We start from the raw sequence: 19,775 nt of genomic DNA, 5'->3' as shown, positions 1-19,775 counted from the left end.
GCAGCAGCAGCAAAAACACATCCTTTGGTCATAAATCCTACACATTTACCTTCCAATTAAAAATTCGTAAAAATTAAATACGCTGCAACTGCTGTGCTATACCATTCTTAAAAAATAAACAAATTATTTATTGCAGACTGAGTTTTATCAATCTTGAAAAAAATCAAATCTTAATAATCAATATAGCTTTTCCCTTCTGCTATAACTATTCTCTGCATACAATTAGGAAATAAAGGGCGAAGTACAAGAAGGTAATATTTCCTTACCTATAAGGTGAAAGAATATTCAGAGGTGGTGGTTTGTCACTTTGATTATAAATATCAGCCACCGGGTTTGGAATGCTGTTCTTTGAAACCACCTGCTGGTCTTGTACTGTTGAGCTCTTGAATGCTTTCTTCATGTTGATGTCTTGTAAGGATACTGTTAGAAACAGAAATACATTTACCACAGGCCTGAAACGAATGTAAATGGATACACAACATCCATTTTCCACTGATTATCTGAAATATTTTCAGCAAGTTAACAGAAAGACAGGTTTTTCCTTAGTGGATAATACTGATATTTAAACACAAAGGCATGTAAGAATTACCACAATAAAACAGATTTAAGTCTCACTTGTTCCAGAACCTCACTTAAAATAATGCGACCATGGACTGTATCTTGGAAGATGACGCAAGAATGCTGTCACATGCAGATGTCCAACCATTTCCCCTTTTTACAAAGTTTATCCTGGAGTTCTAAGAGCAGAAAGTCTGGCTTCTTCTGAAACACGACGTCTGGTATTCCTCTGACACAGTGTGTTTTATAATTACACATGGTATCCATACACATTCCACCTCATTCTAAGTATAATTAAATTACAGCTGCAACAACCTCCTGTGACAGTTTCACTTATTTTCCTCTCCTTATTTTCAGCTCCTAAGTCTCCCCATATAATTGAACACTGCTTCCTCTTAAGTTCTGCTCAGGTCTCTACAGAGAGGAATACTTGTGCTCTTGTACTTTCATTTTATCTTTTCACATACGCAGCTCTGGGGGAAACGACATCAGGCTTTTCATTCTTTTCAAATGGAAGATTTAAGTTGGTTTTAATTGTTCCTGTCACTTTTATCAAGAGTTTCTTTCCCTCTTACCACAAGTTTTCATGAGATGCAGCAATCATTGTTAAAGAAGATCCAGTTAATGACCAATCACAATTTTAAAGTGGCAGTAAGCTCTTGATATCATCGTCCACCCCTAAGCACCCCGAAATACAGGTTTTAGACTGCAGTTGAAGATGATGTTGAAATCTTCATTGGGCTGCCTACAATGACACTGATCACTTCTGGATTCAATTCAAGTGTTTTATAAGAGTGTAAGCTGTAGGACTTGTGCAAACCAAATGTATCAGCTTAGTCTCTTTTGACATTTCATCTAATACTTCATGCCCATTCATCAAATTTACTGAATCTCAAGGAAAAACTTTGAGAAATTCCACAAGGTAAATGAAAAGTAATGGCCAAAAATGTAGTATACTGATGACCTGAAAAAATTAAAAGGGATGAAATTTTACACTGTTACTGCTTATCATGATGGACACCAAATCCCACTCAGATGTCTCTGCCCAACTATTTTTGTTATCTGTGCTGAGGTCTTGCATCTCACTCCAAGAACTACTTAGATTTTTCTGTAACTTTTACAATAGCAAAAAGTAAAACCAGAATATTTAATATCTAATAGTTGTTCCCCCATTCACATCATCTGAAGTATCAAAACACCATTTTTGAAACTACTTTCTATTTAAACCTGCCTGTAAGTATAAGGTATTTCAAGCCGATTTTTAGATGTATATATATCTGAATTGTTTTGTTCTTGTTTGATGGAAGACGCTCAAAAGAATAATTTTTAAAAAAAAAGTTTTCTGGAGATTTTTAGAACAAGTTATTTATATATTTTTGAAAACTCAACCTCAATTATTTTAAAATGTTTTTTCACCTGTAGTTTTTTTATATATAAAATATTTTTATATACACTGTATTAATTATAGCTAAGAATATAAGAAACCACTGATGCAATCAAATCTGAAGGGCTTTTTAAACAACCTTGCAATTGACATTTTTCTTAAATGCCAAAGCTATCCAGAAACATACTATTTCTCACAGTACAATGAATTATTAGAACGACTTCAACTTCTACAGGGAAATAGCTAATAAAATTTACTACTGACACTAAGGTGACAGCAGTTTGTATATATAGCTTATTAATATGAAGTATGATTAGCAATGCAAGAGTAACAACTGCTGTCAGTTTAAAATAAACATTGATTAAATTTTCAGTCCATACACTAGTTTCCCCTTCCAAAAGATTGCTTTTAATTACTCTCCAAACTCTGAAAACTAGGTGGGTGGTAGTGCATAACACTAATGAGACATTAATGAGGCAGTAAAAAAAAAAGGGGGGGAAAAAAAAGAAACAGCTGCAAAACCAAGATGAGAACTGCATTTCCAAAAGTACAGTGTATTAATATCATCTAGTTTGCTCATAGTACCAATACAATATGCCTCAAAAACTATGCCGAATTATGATCCCATAGGAGCTTAGTTTATGTTCCTATCTAACTCTTGACTCCTAAGATAGCAAAATGCAGGTGCTTGTACCAAAAAATCAGAGTGGTTTGGTTTGGAGAAGACCTTAAAAGATTATCTCATTCCAAACCCCCAACCATGGACAAGGACTCCTTTCACTTAACTAGGTTTCTTCAGAGACAGGGCATCCACAGCTTCTCCGGGCAACTGTGATAGTCTAACAGTTAATATGTTCCAAAACCATAAAACAACGACATGCAATAATTTCCAGAGAGTAACCAGCTAAAAAAACGAAGGCTAAATATTACACCATTACACTATTAAATATCAACAGTAAAATTTAATAGTGGCAGTAATTATTGGCACGATAAATATACAAACTACAAAAATCTGAATGGCAAGTAAAATATACAAGCCATATAAACAGCACTATTAAATATATCACAAGTAGCATTAACTACTACTGGGTCAATCTCACACTGCTGTACTGATACAAAAAGCTTTTACATTTTACTAAATGTCAGGAATCATCTAAACAGGAAGTATAGGCATTGGCTGGCTCAGACATGTAGCATGGAGGCCAAGATGCACATTAACAGCTTTTACAGCTAGACAGAAAAATGCTTTACCTACCCAAATAAGTGCTTTCAAACAATATAATGATGTTACTGAAATCCTGTGTTTTTACTGTGTTATTTATGAAGTGAATGACCAAGCTCATAAACAGGAAATATTTTTAAAGGAAATACAGTTTCTAGGGAGTAGAACCCCTAAAAAATGTCACCTTGTTGATCCAAACACAGTGCCTAGTTTAGATACAGGGCAACATATGATCTTTGCTGACCAGAGAACAGATTAACATGCCAATGTGTGTTTGTGACTACCCTACCCTGGAATTGATAGGGACACAGAATGTCTCAAACTTTTTCCAATATTCTGACTTACTTCCAGTAAAGTCTGTATTTATTTATGATTTGCTGGACTCACAAACTCAAAGTTTTCCTCATGAAAAACGCAGCTTAATAGCTCCATTACTACACGGGCTTCTAGACTCAAGAATACTTTTACTTTCTCTGATAAAGTGATTATTCCCAGCTTGCCTTACTGAGACAACAAGATGAAATATCAGCACAGAATTACTTTGAAAAGACAGAGGTTATTGTGCAATTAAACAGTGCTCTTGTCACCATCACTTCTGGCTCAATGCTTTCATGCAATTACCTACCCTCTTCCACTGTTGAATCCAGCTGGGTGACTTTGACAGCAAGGCGATCAATTCTGTCTTGGAGGGAATTTGCTCTGATGTAGAAGCTGTTGGCCTCATTAAACAATTCACCAAATATGTCTTCAGCATGTTTGCCTGTGTAAGAAAAGAGACAAGAAAATCCCTTAGCTAGTGGCTTACAAAACACAAGACAAGTGGCTTCAATATCATGAAATATAAAAAACCACGGTAGCTGTAGGATTAGAACAGCACAGTTTGTCATTCAGCAAAATTTGGGGCAACAGATTTGTAAAAAATGTCAAAATATACTATAAATTCTGCCTGAAGTCTATTCTTATGGACATCCTGGTTACAGTCTTAAAAATACAGAGAGACTTAATAAATTCTAATCCTTATGTAGCTGAACTAGTGCCAACTGACAGACAACTGAGCATTAAAACCAGCCCCTATGATGAAAAGGCCTGAAGTTACTGCAGTCCATAAAAGCTTCTGAACTACATTTTGAAATTAAAATCTTGCAATCCATAGTGGCTAAGATTTAATTTTAAGCATAAGCACAGGCCAACATCAAAATTAAAGCAGCACGAAACAGATAAAAACAGGTAAGAAACTGGGATTCTCCTGCAAGGCAGCCCACTTACCTCTACAAACGCCGACTGCACATGTTGCTGTCTCTGGAGCCATTTGAGAGAGGGTCAGAAACCAGTGACCACATGTACCCACAGGACTCAGTGCACAATCTTTTCAGCCTCCCTTTCACCCCCTGCACGTTCCCAATCACTGTGAGAGTGGACAGTGCAGTCCAGATCACCAAATCACTGAACAATTAGGTTGGAAAAGACCTCTGAGATCACTGAGTCCAACCTACGTTCAAAACCTATCAACGTCAACTAGACCATGACACTAAGTGTGACATCCAGTCTTTTTCCTTTAACACCTCCAAGGCATGGTGATTCCACAATCTCTTGGGCAGCCCATTCCAAGGTCTAATTATACTTTCTGTGAAGAAATTCCTCCTCATGTCCAACCTAAACCTCTCCTGAATCAGCTTAAGACTGTTCTCTCATCCTGTCACTTGTTGCCCAGGAGAAGAGACCGACCCCCACCTGCCTACATCCTCCTTTCAGGCACTCATAGAGGGCAGTAAGGTCTCCTGAGCCTCTTTTCCTCCAGGCCAAACACCTGCAAGCTCCCTCAGCTGCTCCTCAGACTTTTGCCCCCGACTTTTAACCAGCTTTACTGCCCTTCTCTGAATCCACTCCAGCACCTCAATGTCCTTCCTGAACTGAGAGGCCCAGAACTGGACACAGTACCTGAAGTGTGACCTCACCAGTGCCAGGTACAGATTTGCAGCCTCAGGCCCTTCCCTGAAAGTGCTACAGTGGACAGAAGGTGCTACATGATAAACCAAATCCCTCCCTGATGTACCAATCATTGTGCATGGCCGCTCCTCTCCCATTCCTCCCACAGAACTAGGAACACCCATCCACAGTTTGACTCTCTTCGTGCCCCAGCCCACAACTCTCACCCACTCCAGATCAGTGGTTCCAGATCCCCAATTTAACAGTTTGCCTGCCCCAGAACTTTCCCTACAAATTTCAGATTCCACCCAAAATCATTGCTCCCACTCACTGAACTGATGGTCCCTCCTACCCAGATACTGCTATTTCATTTAAGATGTCTCCCTCTACAATTTCTGCAGCCAAACCCCCTCAAAAAATCCTTTTAGAAAGAAAAGTCCTGCCTCCTGCACTTCACCATGCTTTTAAAACAAAAATTTTAAAACCCCACTTCTGAATTAAGCTCATCTTGTTACAACCTGTATCAAGAAGAGTCTGAAGAGCAGAAATGGAAAAGAGTGGGGGGAGAAAATAAAACTATCTAATAGTTGGAAGAATATGAAAATATGAAATGAAATATGCATTAACCACCTACATATGACTTCCAAACCAGTCATTATTGACATTTTAAGTTGGGTCCAATAAGCAACCTTAATAGTTCACAAAGAAAAGTAAAAATACAATGAAAATTTTGGTTAAGATCCCATCCTGTGAACATGTGGAGACAATAATTCAATGTAAAAAAATGCCACACTTAGGAAGTGAACAGGACAATCTGGCCTTTTCTTGGTCACTTACCTGGGAGGGAAGAAAACAACAACTAGACTAAAACATTGGAAAACACTGTGAATCACAAGAAAAAAAAAGTGATTGTCATTGAATGAAGGACTTTACCAGTCATAATTTTCATTACTACACGTAATATCAGCCAATAACTAACCCAAAATGTTAAAGATATGTCAGTGTATGTAAGCTCTGCTTCATACATATATGTGGAAGGTGAATAAGTAAGGTATGCTATCTACCCGCTCCTATCTCCTCCTCCTCCAAAACAAGTCACACACAACCACAGAATAGCTGAAGTTCAAAATCATCTGGTCCAATTCCTTGCTCAAAGCACAGCGAGACAGAGAAGACTGCCCAGGACTCTGACCAGCTGGGTTTTGAACACTTGCAAGGATGGAGGCTCCACAACTCCTCCGGACTACCCGTGCCAGTGTTCAACTACCTTCACACTGGAAGTGTTCTCTAAGTGTTCCCAGCAGCTACTTGAAATTCACTTATAATCCCCACTTGATTCAGTTGCTCCAAATGAAGATGTTATTCCAAGCTATGGAAAAAATAAGCTTTTCAACTCTTCAGCTAAATAAAGCAGTTATATTCTGCAACCAGTATTCAGAGCTCAATCAATTTTAATAGATGTTAGTTTATGTTAATATATTGAAATCAGCCTGCTGAGAGAGGACTGCCACATCCTAGGATTAAACACATCACCCCTAGAGAAGTCAAGGAGATGGATGTTTGTCAGTTATCTTTCAGAAGGCAAAGTGGGAGCATACTTCTTTTAATATTTGAATTTTTTTCAACACTTGCTAGCCTAGAACACATGAAAGACAAACTGTCAATCTCCTGTCTGTGAAAACAGTGACATAGCAAAGCAGTATTGGACATGCTGTTGTGATTAACATGATGCAGTAAGTTTTAGAAATAAAATAATACTTCAAGTATTTTCTATGTTGCCGTGTTTAGATTAGATCTTTAACAAAACTGAAACAAGCAGGAAAAAAGCATGTATCTTTCAATTTAAGAACTGATTTTGGTACTCTAAGACAGTAATTTAAAAACAATTGGTGTTGCCCAACATGTGGCCAACCTGCACATTAATTTAAAAACCCATCAAAGAAATTATGCAGTCTTTCCTCCTAAGGTTCCCTCTGACTACAGAAGACAGTGATTCCACCCACCCATTTGTAACCAGATTAACTAGAAACATTAGAATCATGCTTTACCCCTCCTCTTTTTTTGAAGATGCAAAAGTGGTAGGCTGTTACTGACTAGGCCTTGATTCTGATCTCCTTTCTCACAGCACCTCCAGCAAGATACTTAATGGCAAAACCCAACTTTTCCAAGCCAGCCTGGTTCAGCAGTACTACTACAGAGGAGAGTGACACAGATGGATGCAGCGTGCTCAGGCCTGCACAAAAAGTAGTGAAACTGAGCCAGTGGCCAATCTACCCAAGAAAATACTAAGAGGCAAGCTGGCAGATGTTGTTCTCTGCATGAAAGAAAAAGTCTTCCAAGTCTTCACAGATTCCACACTTCCTCCATGTTACTTACAGGTAGAGGCTGCAAATGCCCCCTTGTCCTTCCCCTCCCGTAGATTCTCTCCTCCCAAGTGGAGGCAAATGCCCTAAACAAGATTCTGCCTTACATAAAAGCGCACAGTTACATACAGAATGCTGCTCACTCTGCCTGTGCTCTGAGCCAGCTGGCTGGAAACAAACCCAAATCCGAAAACATAAAACAGAAAAAGCTCTCCTGAGGACACATTTCCTTTGGATAAGAACTTGCTCACGTCTCCCAAAAAGAGCAGAGGTAGAAGTAAGCCAGATTTGTATGCAACAGTACAGACATGCCAGTTTTCAAAATCCACACTGAACCCACAGTACAACACTAAAAACCAGCGTGACTGCAAGAGAGACCTGAACTTGCTCACTCAATGTCTCAAGCTGTGGGAACACCAACCAGCTCTGATGCTGCCGGCAGGACATATTACTTCAGCTCCAGCACAGCATTTTTCTGTGATCATTTTCTTGCTCTCAGTTGGCTCAAAAGACTGGCAAAGCAAATGCTGCCTGCAGAAAAAACCCTCTGCAAGCATGACATAGGTCAGACTGTGGATGAGAATGGTACTACATTTCACTTGTTAAATACCACATATTCATCTGTTAAAACTAAGGACACATCATTTATTTGCACAGATCTTCAACTTGACACTAACAGAACTTTAGGGGCTATCTACTAAGACTTCAGGTGACCCTAGAAATCCGCTAAGGGAGAATTGCAGGTAGTAAGTAGTCAGTTCCTCAGCAACAATCATAAGAGGATCTAAATACACAGTATAACAGATTAGCCCCAAGACCAAATCTGGATAAATGAAAGCCTGGATGCATTCCTAGCAAGTCAGAGAAGTAAAAAGTGTATTATGCACACATGGACAATCATTGCACAATACCAAAATGAGGTCTTATCACATCTCCTTCAGTAAATTCAAACATTAGACATTCTTCTCAATTTTCTGAAACTTAAGGATGTCACTACTAAGCAGCCGTCTGAGAAAACTGTAAATGAAACTCAATGACAATGCAAACAGCAACTACCTCTGAATCACACTGGACACTAAATTGTCAGCTGCTGTTCAAGAAAAATCAGAGGATCACTTGCAAGCTTATCTGAAAATAATAACTCAATGCTTATCAATTAGCAACAATCAAAATTCTACAAATTCTTAGGGCAATAATGACAAAACATAAGTCTGTTTTCAATATGATCTGAAGTCCTCAACACTCCACCTTAAAAAACCCACAATATACTCTAAGTTACACATCCAAAGCAGAAATAACAGTGATCAGAAATACAAAATGGTTTCTATCCAAAAAGACCACTTACAGATCAGGATGCTTCAACCTGGAAAATATATCACCAGGAGAACAGGATAAAGACTTAATAAAACCACAAATTATTATGGAAATGCGCAAGATGAAAGCACCTTTCATCTTTTTTCATCACACCAGAATGAGAAGGTATCAAAAGGAAGAAACAGGTCAACTTCCATTGTTGGACATTCTGTCACAGGTCACTGGTCAAGAAAAAGGTGAAATCCCTATTTCAACAGATCTAAGCAATACCACAGATGATAGTTTTACACATGCTCATTACATAGGATGATTCAGATGGACCTCCAGCTCAGCAAAATCCCTAAATCACTGACCACTGCAAAGAGGAAATGCTGTGTTTCTTGTCCTTTTTCCCTAAGCAAAGGCGTTTTCCTCTCATCATGAGCTGAACACCAGCGGGCCCCAAAGTCTGAGCTCCATACAGACTCAGTTTTAAAACCACGTCCATTTACAAAGTGAAGCAACTGATGAAGCAGTAATTTCTTTTCTAGGACCAGCGTTATCAGCACAAACAACAGTTGCTGATTGTTAAGGACTGTCTGAAAAACATCTCTTATCCCTTTCATCAAAAATATTGTTCATCTTGCAAACACTCCAGTCATGCTTCTAGAATTGCTCATGGCGCTGTCACCTGACAGGTGGGGTGTGTAGGCTGCTCTGCACAGAGCTGATGTGAGCCTGTCTCAACAGTAGCCTGCAGGCTTGTTCAGCAAATGGCATCTTTTCAGCGTGCTTGATTTCATTCATATGAATTCAGCACACACATATATAAAAAAGAAAGCTTAAGAAATACTAGCACACTATGAAAAACTAAAATTTCAGTCAGATGTGTCATCTGATACCAAGAGGCTGGAGAGCTTGCTGGCTCAATCCTGTAGGACTGAAAGGCAAGAACTCAAGTGCTGGTCTTGTTTCTTGCACTAATTTCTCCCACCTTAGAAAAATTTCCGGTTTTCTATGCTCGTTTTTTGATTGGGGCTTTTCTTGGTAGTGAGGTTTTTTTTGTTTGGTTTGGTGGTGGGTTTTTTTGTTTGTTTTGGTTTTTTGGTTTTGGTTTGTTGTTGTTGTTAATTTGTTTTTTGGAGTGGGGTTTGGGGTGGCAGAGGGGTTGGATTTTTAATAAACTTCAAAATATAGAAGAGTATAAAGCAAATGAAATAGCATATTATTACAATACCTAAGTGGTAATGTCCCATACCACACTTCTGCTCTTTAAAACAATCCTTTTAAAACATGGAGGAACAATCCATCTTAAAGCTTTTCATCTCTTCAGTTTTTCATCATGAATGAAATACTTGCAGGAAGTTACAGATACTTACTTAAGCTGCTTAGCTGGCGTATGATAGCAGCAAGGGTGCTATTGGTTACACATTCCAGTTCACTTGTAATTCCCTCTGGCAGAGCTCCTCGGCAGAGATGCCGTGGTTCAATGTTCCTTTTCACCAAAGGCATGGCTCACAATCTGTAATTTACAAGCAAATACGTATGACATTTACAAAAATGAAATTAAGAGCTCTGAATCACTGTAGTACACATTCAGGTTTTTTTCCTCCAAAAAATACTTCACCTTTCTTCTTTTAAAGCCTTGCTTCAGCCTTCCCACCGTAAGATACTGTATGATTCCTACCAGGGCACGGGAGTTGTGCACTCATGCCAGAATATGACAAGAACACAGCAGAACAGCAGAGAATACAGGCAATAGAGCTAATGCAGGCTTTTTGCCTTAGATTTGGTGTGAGATTTACTGTATGCACAGATTTGTGCTGCAGTTCCAGAATCAGCGGACTTCAGTGCACATTTGCATTTATAAAAAACTGGCAGTCCCCACAGGAGTGGCAGGAAAGGTCACTGTCTGGAGCAGGCTGGCATCCTGCCTTGGCAAGCTGGCCACCAAGAGACCGACCAAGCACTACAGCCCCTGATTACATCAGACACCGACCAACCCCAGCTCCGACAGCCTTCAGTAAAAATGATAAATTCATCTGACACCTAAGTAAGGGCAAGCGCCCCTCAGAATTAGGCTGCATGAGGAAGATGATGGTTTTCCACAGGTGTTGCTGTATGGCATTCTGAATGGAGTAAAGGCATGCATTGAACGGCTTTTGGGAACATGCCAGATGCAGGAAGACATTTAGCTGAGAAAACCAAGGTTGTCAGAACTGGTTTTCTTGGAAAACTTAAATAAATGAGGATGGTGTCTCATTTCCAGCCCAGACCAAGGGGAGGGGCCAAGACACTGTGTTACTTGATACCATCTCACGTCATTGCCAGGGGCAGGGAAAAGGGATTCCTCTCATTTCCTCTACAGTCAGGAACAACCTGGCTTCAGTCAAGTCAGGTTTTGCAATGAGCATTTTTGCACATGAACCATTCTCACTTTTCCTATTAATATTGTTGCTGCAACTGTTTGTTTTCTTATCTCATTGCTGTTTCCAGTAAATTATTCTTAGCTCAAGCCGTGATCTTTGCCTTTTGTGCATCCAGTTTCTCCTCTCTGGCCAACCTGGGGGGATGGGGGGCAGAAGAGGGGGAGAAGGGGAGTGAGCTGGTGACAGGGTGGTTTGGAAAGTCTTAGGGGGAGAACTAAATTGTAGAGTACCATTCCTAAACCATGACAGATGGGGAAAACAAGTACAAAAAGAGATCTCAAAGCATCACAAAAGAGCACAATGGCATAGAAAACACTGTCCTGCAGAGAGCAGCTTTGAGAGCAAGGATGCCCAAGTGAGACAGAATTCTCCCAAAAGGGAAGCAACATAAACCAAAAACATTTAAAGCCGTTTTCTTTAAAATTACGTTAACACAATAGTCAACTTGATTACATTTTTAGCACCAACAACTCAACATCCATTTACTACTCAAGAATAATACTCTATCTAAAACCATATGGCATGGAAATTTTCTGAAACAAGAAGTTACATCATTACCAAGGATATAGTACATTTGGGAAAGACTTAGCTGAAAATTTCTTTTTTACTGTACTAAAGCAATTAAAGTAGCCTTTCAATTTCTCTAATTAAAATCACATTCATAAATTAAAAAATGCTTTTGCCTTTCAAATGTGGCACAGTAATTTTTGTAATGACTTCCGCCTGAAGATTTAAAATATTTTATTCTCAAGAACATTTCTAAAAGCTTAACAACCTTAATGAACATAAAGCAAGCTATTTAACTGTAAGACTATTTCATAACAGGTCAAGAAGGAATAAGCTCTTGACTTCTAAGCAGCAGTCTTGAATTATACTGTACATCTTCCGTAATATGAGACTATGTGAGTATGTAAGAATTAAAGGTTAGCTGAGTTTGCTAAATTTTACACAATACATCAGAGGTAACAGAGGAGAAATTTCTGTATTTGATAAAAAAACCTTCCTGTTTCGATTCTATGTTTTTGTATTCCTCTACAAATATATATATATATTTAAATACTACTTCATATCCATTGCAGACACTTTTCTGAACTTGACCAAAAATAAGTCAAAACTAGAAATTCAGTATTACTTAAGAGCAACATCTAGCACCGATACTCTGCCAACAGATGAATGCATTTGAGCCACAAAACAGAAGTCATTATGAAAAATTCTTTCAATGTAATGCAAATGTTACAGTGAAAATTCATTTCACATAAAACTAATCTGTAAGAACTAAATTAAAAGGAGCACAAATTAGTGCTAAATCGATTTTTTATATGACAAGGCCACCAGAATAAAGCCTGTTTTTCCCATGGCTTTCTGTCTAGCATTCTCAGAGCTGCCCCCTTCCCTTACCTTTTGCAGTTTACCCAGCCTCCTCGCTAGCCCACACAACCCACTGGGCCCAGTCGGGAGCTGGCTGCGCACTTCCCAGCTAAGTGTCTGCTACCTCTTGGAACACCTACCACCCTGAGTACAACCAGAATGCCTTCCACCAGGAGCTCTCATTTAAGTCCCTTCTCCACGCAATGTTCTTTCTCGCCTGTAAAAGCTAATTTTGAAGAAAACACACTACTGCAGTTTGAGCTTTTCGTTTTCTTGTCTTCCTGATGAAATGGTCCGGTGTGTTCAAGAGCTACCAGGGGAGTGACAAAGCAACACAAGAAATCCTATTTCTCTAAAGAGCAGGCTAAAGCACACACCAGGGCTGAGGGTATGGCCAAATAAACAGCTTTTGTATAGAATGCATGATTTAAATTATTATGTAGTAACCTCATTTCAGTTTGAAGTTTAATTTCAAAAGGTAATTGAACACCAATGAGCAAATACATGCAACAAATTAAGCAATCCACTACCTGCTCCTGATCCGAGGAAAAGAAAAAAAGAACTCTGCAATTGCAGTAAGTTTCTTCTAATTTAAAACCTTTACCTAACTGAATTAAACACTTACAGACCTATTCAGATATTAACCCATTACTAAGTAAAAAGCTTGTGTCTTTACTACTAAAGCACAACCTTTTTCTTCACCACACACAATTCAGATGAACTTAGTTCTTTTTAAAGAAAATGCATGAGAAGTGAGGCTAAATCAATTTCAAAATCTATGTAGCAAGAAATTAGATGAGAAATAGACAAAACAGGCCTCTGAATTACAGGGTCTTCATGAGACACAACCAGACTGGAGGGAATGCGTTACCAGAAGCAGAAAACAAGAATTTGCAATGGCAATTCCACTGCCTTCCCCATTCATCTTCCACCTGTTCTGAGTTGCACTCAGTCCCAGTTTCTTCCTAGACGAGCTATTCACTGTGATGTCACTATATTAAACACACTGGCATTTAGAAATCATACTCAATTTTGCAATACAGATGTTTAATAACATGACTTCCCTTCTGCCATGGTCTAACCCCAGCCAAGCCCCACATAGTTGCTCCCTCTGTCCCCCAACAGCTGGATCAGGCAGAGAATAAAAAGAGTAAAAGATAGAAAACTCATGGATTGAGATAAAGACAGTTTAATAGGGAAAGCAAAAGCTGCCCACACAAGAAAAGCACACTAAGGAATTAATTCACTGCTTCCCACAGGCAGGCAGGTGTTCAGCCATCTCCAGAGGTGCAGGGCTCTATCACATACCAATGACTTGGGAAGTCAAAGTACTGCACCATCACTCCAAACATCCCCCTTCTTCCTGCTCACTTTATATACTGAGCATGATGTCACATGGTCTGGAATACTCCCCTGGTCATTTTGAGTTGCCTGCCCCAGCTGTGTCTCATCCCAAATCTCGCAAGCACCCCCAGTATTCTCCTTGACAGTGTCAAAGTACAGTAAACAGAAAAAGCGATGGCTCCGTGTAAGCCCTGCTCAGCAATAATATCTCCAATTTATAAACCCCGAGTTGAACACAAATCCAAAACACAGCTCCCTACTAGCGCCTGTGGAAAAAAAAAAAAAACAAAACTCTACCTCAGCCCAAACCAGAACACCTTCCATCCACAGACAACTGAAAAATCTAATGCAAATAAATTTTTATTTTCTAAAATTATGTCAGTGCAGTAGATTTGTCCCAATCCTAAGAATGTAATGTTTTTACTCATTTTACCCCAGCTAAGTACACAATAAAACCAAAAACTTCTAATTTGGATAAAGGGGTTCATCTCCACTGTGAGGCCTCTCATGTCTGACAGCTGCCTTTAAACCATCAGCTGCATCTAGCGCAAGAGATGAAGAATCTAGAAAGATGCTATATTGCCCACGTACAACTGACTGAAGTGGAAATGTATGAGACATTAGTGTCAGACCAGAAAAATCAGAAGAGTCAAAAGGGGAGAGAAGAAAAACGAAGAGTGTGAGATGTCGCTTAACATCTCACTAAACTCATGCGTGCCTCACTGGACACGGATCAGATTTGACATCTCGCTGGACTGAACTCTGACTGGAGTACAAACAGACACTGCTCTCCAGGCCCTCCAGGATTCAGCAACTTGATTTCCACACACATTCTGAAAGGACAGGACATCAAAAGCTTGAATTAGCTTAGATCAACCCATTAATATTCAGATTTTGCATGCTTCCTCAGCATTCTCATCTCCCTTTCTCTTCTTTCTCTCTCCCCCTCCCATAAAAACTTGCGTTACAACTCCATAACAACTTGCCTTTTGTCTTAAAATCAGAAGGTACTTATCCCAGTAGTCACTGCTGTAGAAGCATGTGTGGTACAGAAAGACTTAATCAAAGCACTTTTGCTTTTCTTTGCATACTTCCCCTGCAGCCACAGAAGTACCACTGCAGGTCAACTCAGACCGCCTTTCCCTGGACAGCAGCTGTTAAACCGCATGCAAAACGTCTGACACTGCCTTGGCAAGACAGATTCTTAAAAAATCATGTAGAGAGCAGATGTACAGTAACAAACTTGAAAAACGACAAACACCATGTGCAATCTCCCCAAACAACAGCAGAGCACAGCTATTACTAGAGACAAGCTGGGTTTTTCAAATATTTGAGCTACTGGCAAAAACTCAAAGTACCAGCTGTTCCCCAAACTTTTTGTCCTTTCACATCCCCAAAATGGTGTTGCAATTTACACGAGTGCTGAAAATATGTACCTGAATTTCATGGTTCTTTATTTTAAGTTCTTTACATATTCACTTATACCACAAAACAAATTCCAATCCATCAAACAGCCTCTCTACTTGTGAATATTTACTTCTTACATTTTCTCAAAGACACTGTTCAATCCCTTTTTTAAGCTCTTCAGAGATTTCTGCTTGTATCCTCTAGTAAAATATGACAACACCGAACATTTTACCATGAAAAAGAGCTTACTATACATCAATTTTAAATTCTCCATGAATATAGTCTATTCTTTTCCTTTAGAGCTTTCCATTGATGAATCTCCCAGATCTCTACAAAAACAGAACATACCATAATTCTCCTACAATGGAGAAGAAAAACGATACAGACTAAATACACAGCTTGCCATGAGTAATGGACCAGATGGGATTCCATTCAGGATTAAGCACCTAAATTTGTATGACTACATATATCTGAGCTCAGCAGAAGCCCAGAAAGCAATCAAATCCCTGCATCTCTTGACAGCTGCAAGAATGACACGGTGAGTTCAAATACCTCATGTGTAAGATCTGATAGGCATTCACCTGAATTTCAGTGTCTGAATCTAGAACTGCATTTTACCTCATCAAAACCAGCAAAGTACCACTGGTTTGCTCACATCAAGCCACACAATCAAGTTACACTACCTCCTAATAACCAGCCTCCATGTCTAGGGCATTTCAACATTTAAAACCTTCACAGATACTTACATTTTCCCATATCTAATGTTCTGACAGTCAATTCAAGACAAAATTTCTATCTCTGAATGGCACACAATTTGGTAATGCTGCCCATTTTCCTGTTCAAACTTGTAATTCTAGATAGCCTGCCATCACCCACCATCAAGATTCATGCATGTGCTAAATTGGATTAGAAGGGAAAGCAGAGAGGTGAAAGACCCTGAGCACCAGCTTTGGAGATGCTCTCCCATCCCCATTTTTTTTTTTTCCCCATGGAGGTGCCATTATCACAGATCTCCATGTCCTCCAAAGGCTCCTCATCCTTCACAAGATGAAAGAAGAGGGCTACATGGAGAGTAAACACTGCTATCCCTCCTATCCTAATGGAAGGAAAGGAATAAAGATGCTTTTAATGCATGCTCCTTTCTGGTTTTTCCTTATATTCTAAATGACTGAGAACCTGATGTTTGTGAACCTTTCCTACATCTCTGAATGTCACTGACTACCTGATCAGTAATGACAAGTTAAAAACAAATAAACTGTAACTAGTGTCTATTCTGGAAATTATTGAATTCAAGATTCATCTAATGTCATTCATCTGTACTTTTAAAGGTTTTGTGGGTTTTTTTGTTTGTTTGTTTCTCTTTTTTTTGTTGTTTTTGTACTGGCTTAATTCTAACAAGAATTTGAATCCACATTTTGTACACTGCAAAACAATACAGAATCTTTAGCCATCACTTATTGTCTCACAGTGCTCTCTAATATCCCAGAATTATTTTTTATCAAAAGGCATCCAAACAAGACTGATTTTTAATAGCCTCTTCTAGTTATTTGAGTTCTATCACATATGCAATTCCTCTCTCAGCCACATTACTATGAGATGAATATCAAAACAAAATATTGTTTTACTAACCCACAATCATGCTTTTAGTACCAAGTACTTTACTTTTATTAGAGCTACCCTAACCTAAAGGACATGGCAATTTTTAGTTAATATACTGGGGGTTTTTGTGTTTTACATAATTTTTAATGTAACTCTCTTGATTTTGATAGGAGTTTGGTGATGCAAGGGCAGATTTTTGATACAAATATGCACAAAGTCTGATATAATTCTATTTCCTAAGGATAACTAAAAATCAAGAACATTTCTTATCCCCAACAAATCACATCTTTCAACAATACATGTAAAGTAAAATGCCTAGAAAATGTCCTTCTCACTACAATTTAATATATAGCCAATTCTACCACCATCATTTTCACAGATCTTCCTCCTGATTGCCAGGTCTACGTGAAAGGAATGACAATCAAGGCTGGAATGAAAGCAGGTTTTTTCCTTTCAGTATCAGACCACCACTTCTGATCTTCCTCTCACATCATATCAATCTACTTATTAGTGATGATGAAAAGGGCACAGAAATTCCTAAAGCTATTTTGTTACTTTAATAGAGCTCTTTAATGTCCGTTGCAATGAGCTGTTTCTGAAGGTTCACCAACTTGGACGGTTGTTTTGCTTTCTCTTCTTTATTTGGCAGAGTTTTTGTCTGTGCTGAGATCTTCAGGGCAGATTTTATGGTCCAGTGATATTACGAAGGAAATCAAGACATTAAGCAATGACAAGGACACAGGAGAAGGGATGGGAATTAGTTTTGCTTATCTGCAAATCTAAAATTTTACGGGTGTACCTTTTCCTAGTCAACCCTTCCTATCTCCAAAAAACATGTAAGAAGCAGAACAATAGCTACCTCTGTTAACACAGAGGGCCTACAACACAAAAGTCTGCAGAACCATTAAAAGGCGAACGCATTAATTCAGGAATTTCCATGAATTAAAAAGCTAGGAGAGAAAAAACTGAACAGATCTTCACAACAGTGTACATTTACAGGTACTTTAAATTTAGTTCTCAATGTTTCAGATTAACAGCAAACATGCATAGAAAAGATAACTTTCACAAATGCAGGAAAAGAGGCCCTGAGGATGATTTAACCTAAAATTAAGTAGCTGCTCTTTCCTGGACACTATAGACTGTAATATAAAAGGCTTTAAAATATTACCAACAACTATGAAGTCAGAAATTTACTTTTTTTCTCTACAGCTTCCGGGATGGGTATTTTGGGGTCTTTTTCCCTTTGTTCTACAACCCCATGTTTTCATTACCTGTCCACTATAGCTCAAGATGATCTTTGGGCACCTGCCATTCTTTGATAGTGTCAATGCTTCTGCTTAAATACTTGTGTCTACAGCCCACTCCCAAGTAAGAGTCCCCCAGTGAAGAAGACTGGGGGACCATTTCAAAGTTATTGCATTAACCTTTTCCTCTCAACAGAACTGTAGTATTTCAAAGACTCAACCTCAAGAATAATTTTTCCCATTCACAATACTTTTCAGAGTAGTTTCTAAGAAAATAAAAAGTTTGTCATCAGGAAGCACAGACAGATTATGATGAAGTTTTATCTCCTGCTCCAGTAAGGCATCAGATACATGTCACCTAATTAAATGGCTTCATCATTGCTCAAGAAAGAAATAAAAGTATTTCTCATTTCTGCTAACGAAGCCACTTAACTGAAGGTTAACAGTGGTTTATCTCAATTTCCAAGCGTGCAACTTTTCAGGCCCAACTGCAACATACCTATGGAATACAGAATGCATTTCCTGTATTAAGGAAACACTGTTCAATTAAGTTCAAGTTCTCAAACTGTTCAAATGGACTTTACCATTTATACTCACAGCATTTTTTCCACTGCCTAATATGCAAAAATCTTTGCCAGTAAATTATATATTTTTATTTTTTTTTTTACTCTTGTCACTTAAATCTTTATACTTTTTAAACATGCCTTATCATTTTCATAAAGACACAGGAAAAGCATATACACAGTATATTTTTCATTTTGAAGCACATTTTTTTAAACATTAATATTTACTTAATTCCATCACCCCATTTCTTCACAGAACAAGCTTTCCCCAGAACATCCATGCGTATCCCTTAACTAGTTTTACTCTGTCTTATTTTTCTCATGCTTATTTTTACTCTGAAAACTGAGATCTGAAAGCTACTATCTTGCATTGTGCCACTTTCTTCTGATTACCTTCTCCCTTAGAACAGCTTACAGCACTAGAGCCGTAGTTTCAGATTTAAGCACCTCATTTTCAAATAGCCTTCCTGAATCTGATTTCAGATTTCCATTCCTTAAAATTCTCTTCATTGAAAGAAACACAAAACAATGCAAGAAATACACAGTGGTACCACTGAACCTGTGTGTTAAGCTTTGAAATCCAATTTCTCCTTCACTAACACATTTCAGTCTTCCTTGACAACCGGTGTTATTCAGATACGTATTCAGAAACAGACTTGCTTACCTGAAATCTACCAGAAGTTCACAGAGTGCACAATACAATAGCCTGCTGTACTGAATCCAATCACTCTGCCAGCATCAGATCCACCCACCCTTTTCTACTGATTCTGTATCAGAATACAGATGATCCAGGGCACCTTCACACATGACTAGAGTCTCTCGCTTCTAGATCACAAGCTGTCCTTTCTCTAACCAATTCAGTAAGCCAAAACACTAATTACACTTTATCTCAAAAGATGCAAGGCTAAAGGGTCCTAAAGAAATCCAAACAAGTAAACCAAAAGACATCTATACACAGTATACCTGTTGCTATAAAAAAGAAAAATTCAGGGTAACAGAATAAAAGTTCATGAAAAGCAAGAACTTTTGAAAAACCCTGGAAACCACATTCAGAAGTTTTTTTTCACAAGTAAGT

At 38.5% G+C, this 19,775-nt stretch overlaps 1 protein-coding gene across 6 annotated transcripts in view; it reads right to left on the bottom strand.

Annotated features, from left to right (window-relative positions):
- Positions 1 to 19,775, bottom strand: part of WASF3 (WASP family member 3) — a 66,281-nt gene that overhangs the window by 13,050 nt on the left and 33,456 nt on the right. For all 6 annotated transcript variants that reach the window (XM_040056779.2, XM_040056782.2, XM_040056783.2 and 3 more), the window contains 3 exons: positions 10,126 to 10,268; positions 3,790 to 3,924; positions 267 to 420 (listed from right to left, as the gene is read on the bottom strand). In XM_040056779.2, the coding sequence (XP_039912713.1) occupies positions 267 to 420; positions 3,790 to 3,924; positions 10,126 to 10,258 (422 nt within the window). In that variant the 5' untranslated portion in view covers positions 10,259 to 10,268. The remainder of the gene's footprint in view (positions 1 to 266; positions 421 to 3,789; positions 3,925 to 10,125; positions 10,269 to 19,775) is intronic.

Source organism: Hirundo rustica, chromosome 2, assembly GCF_015227805.2.
Source record: "Hirundo rustica isolate bHirRus1 chromosome 2, bHirRus1.pri.v3, whole genome shotgun sequence".
Lineage (NCBI taxonomy): Eukaryota > Metazoa > Chordata > Aves > Passeriformes > Hirundinidae > Hirundo > Hirundo rustica.
Note: the sequence above shows the minus strand (reverse complement) of the source record. Positions and strands in the feature narration are given on the sequence as shown.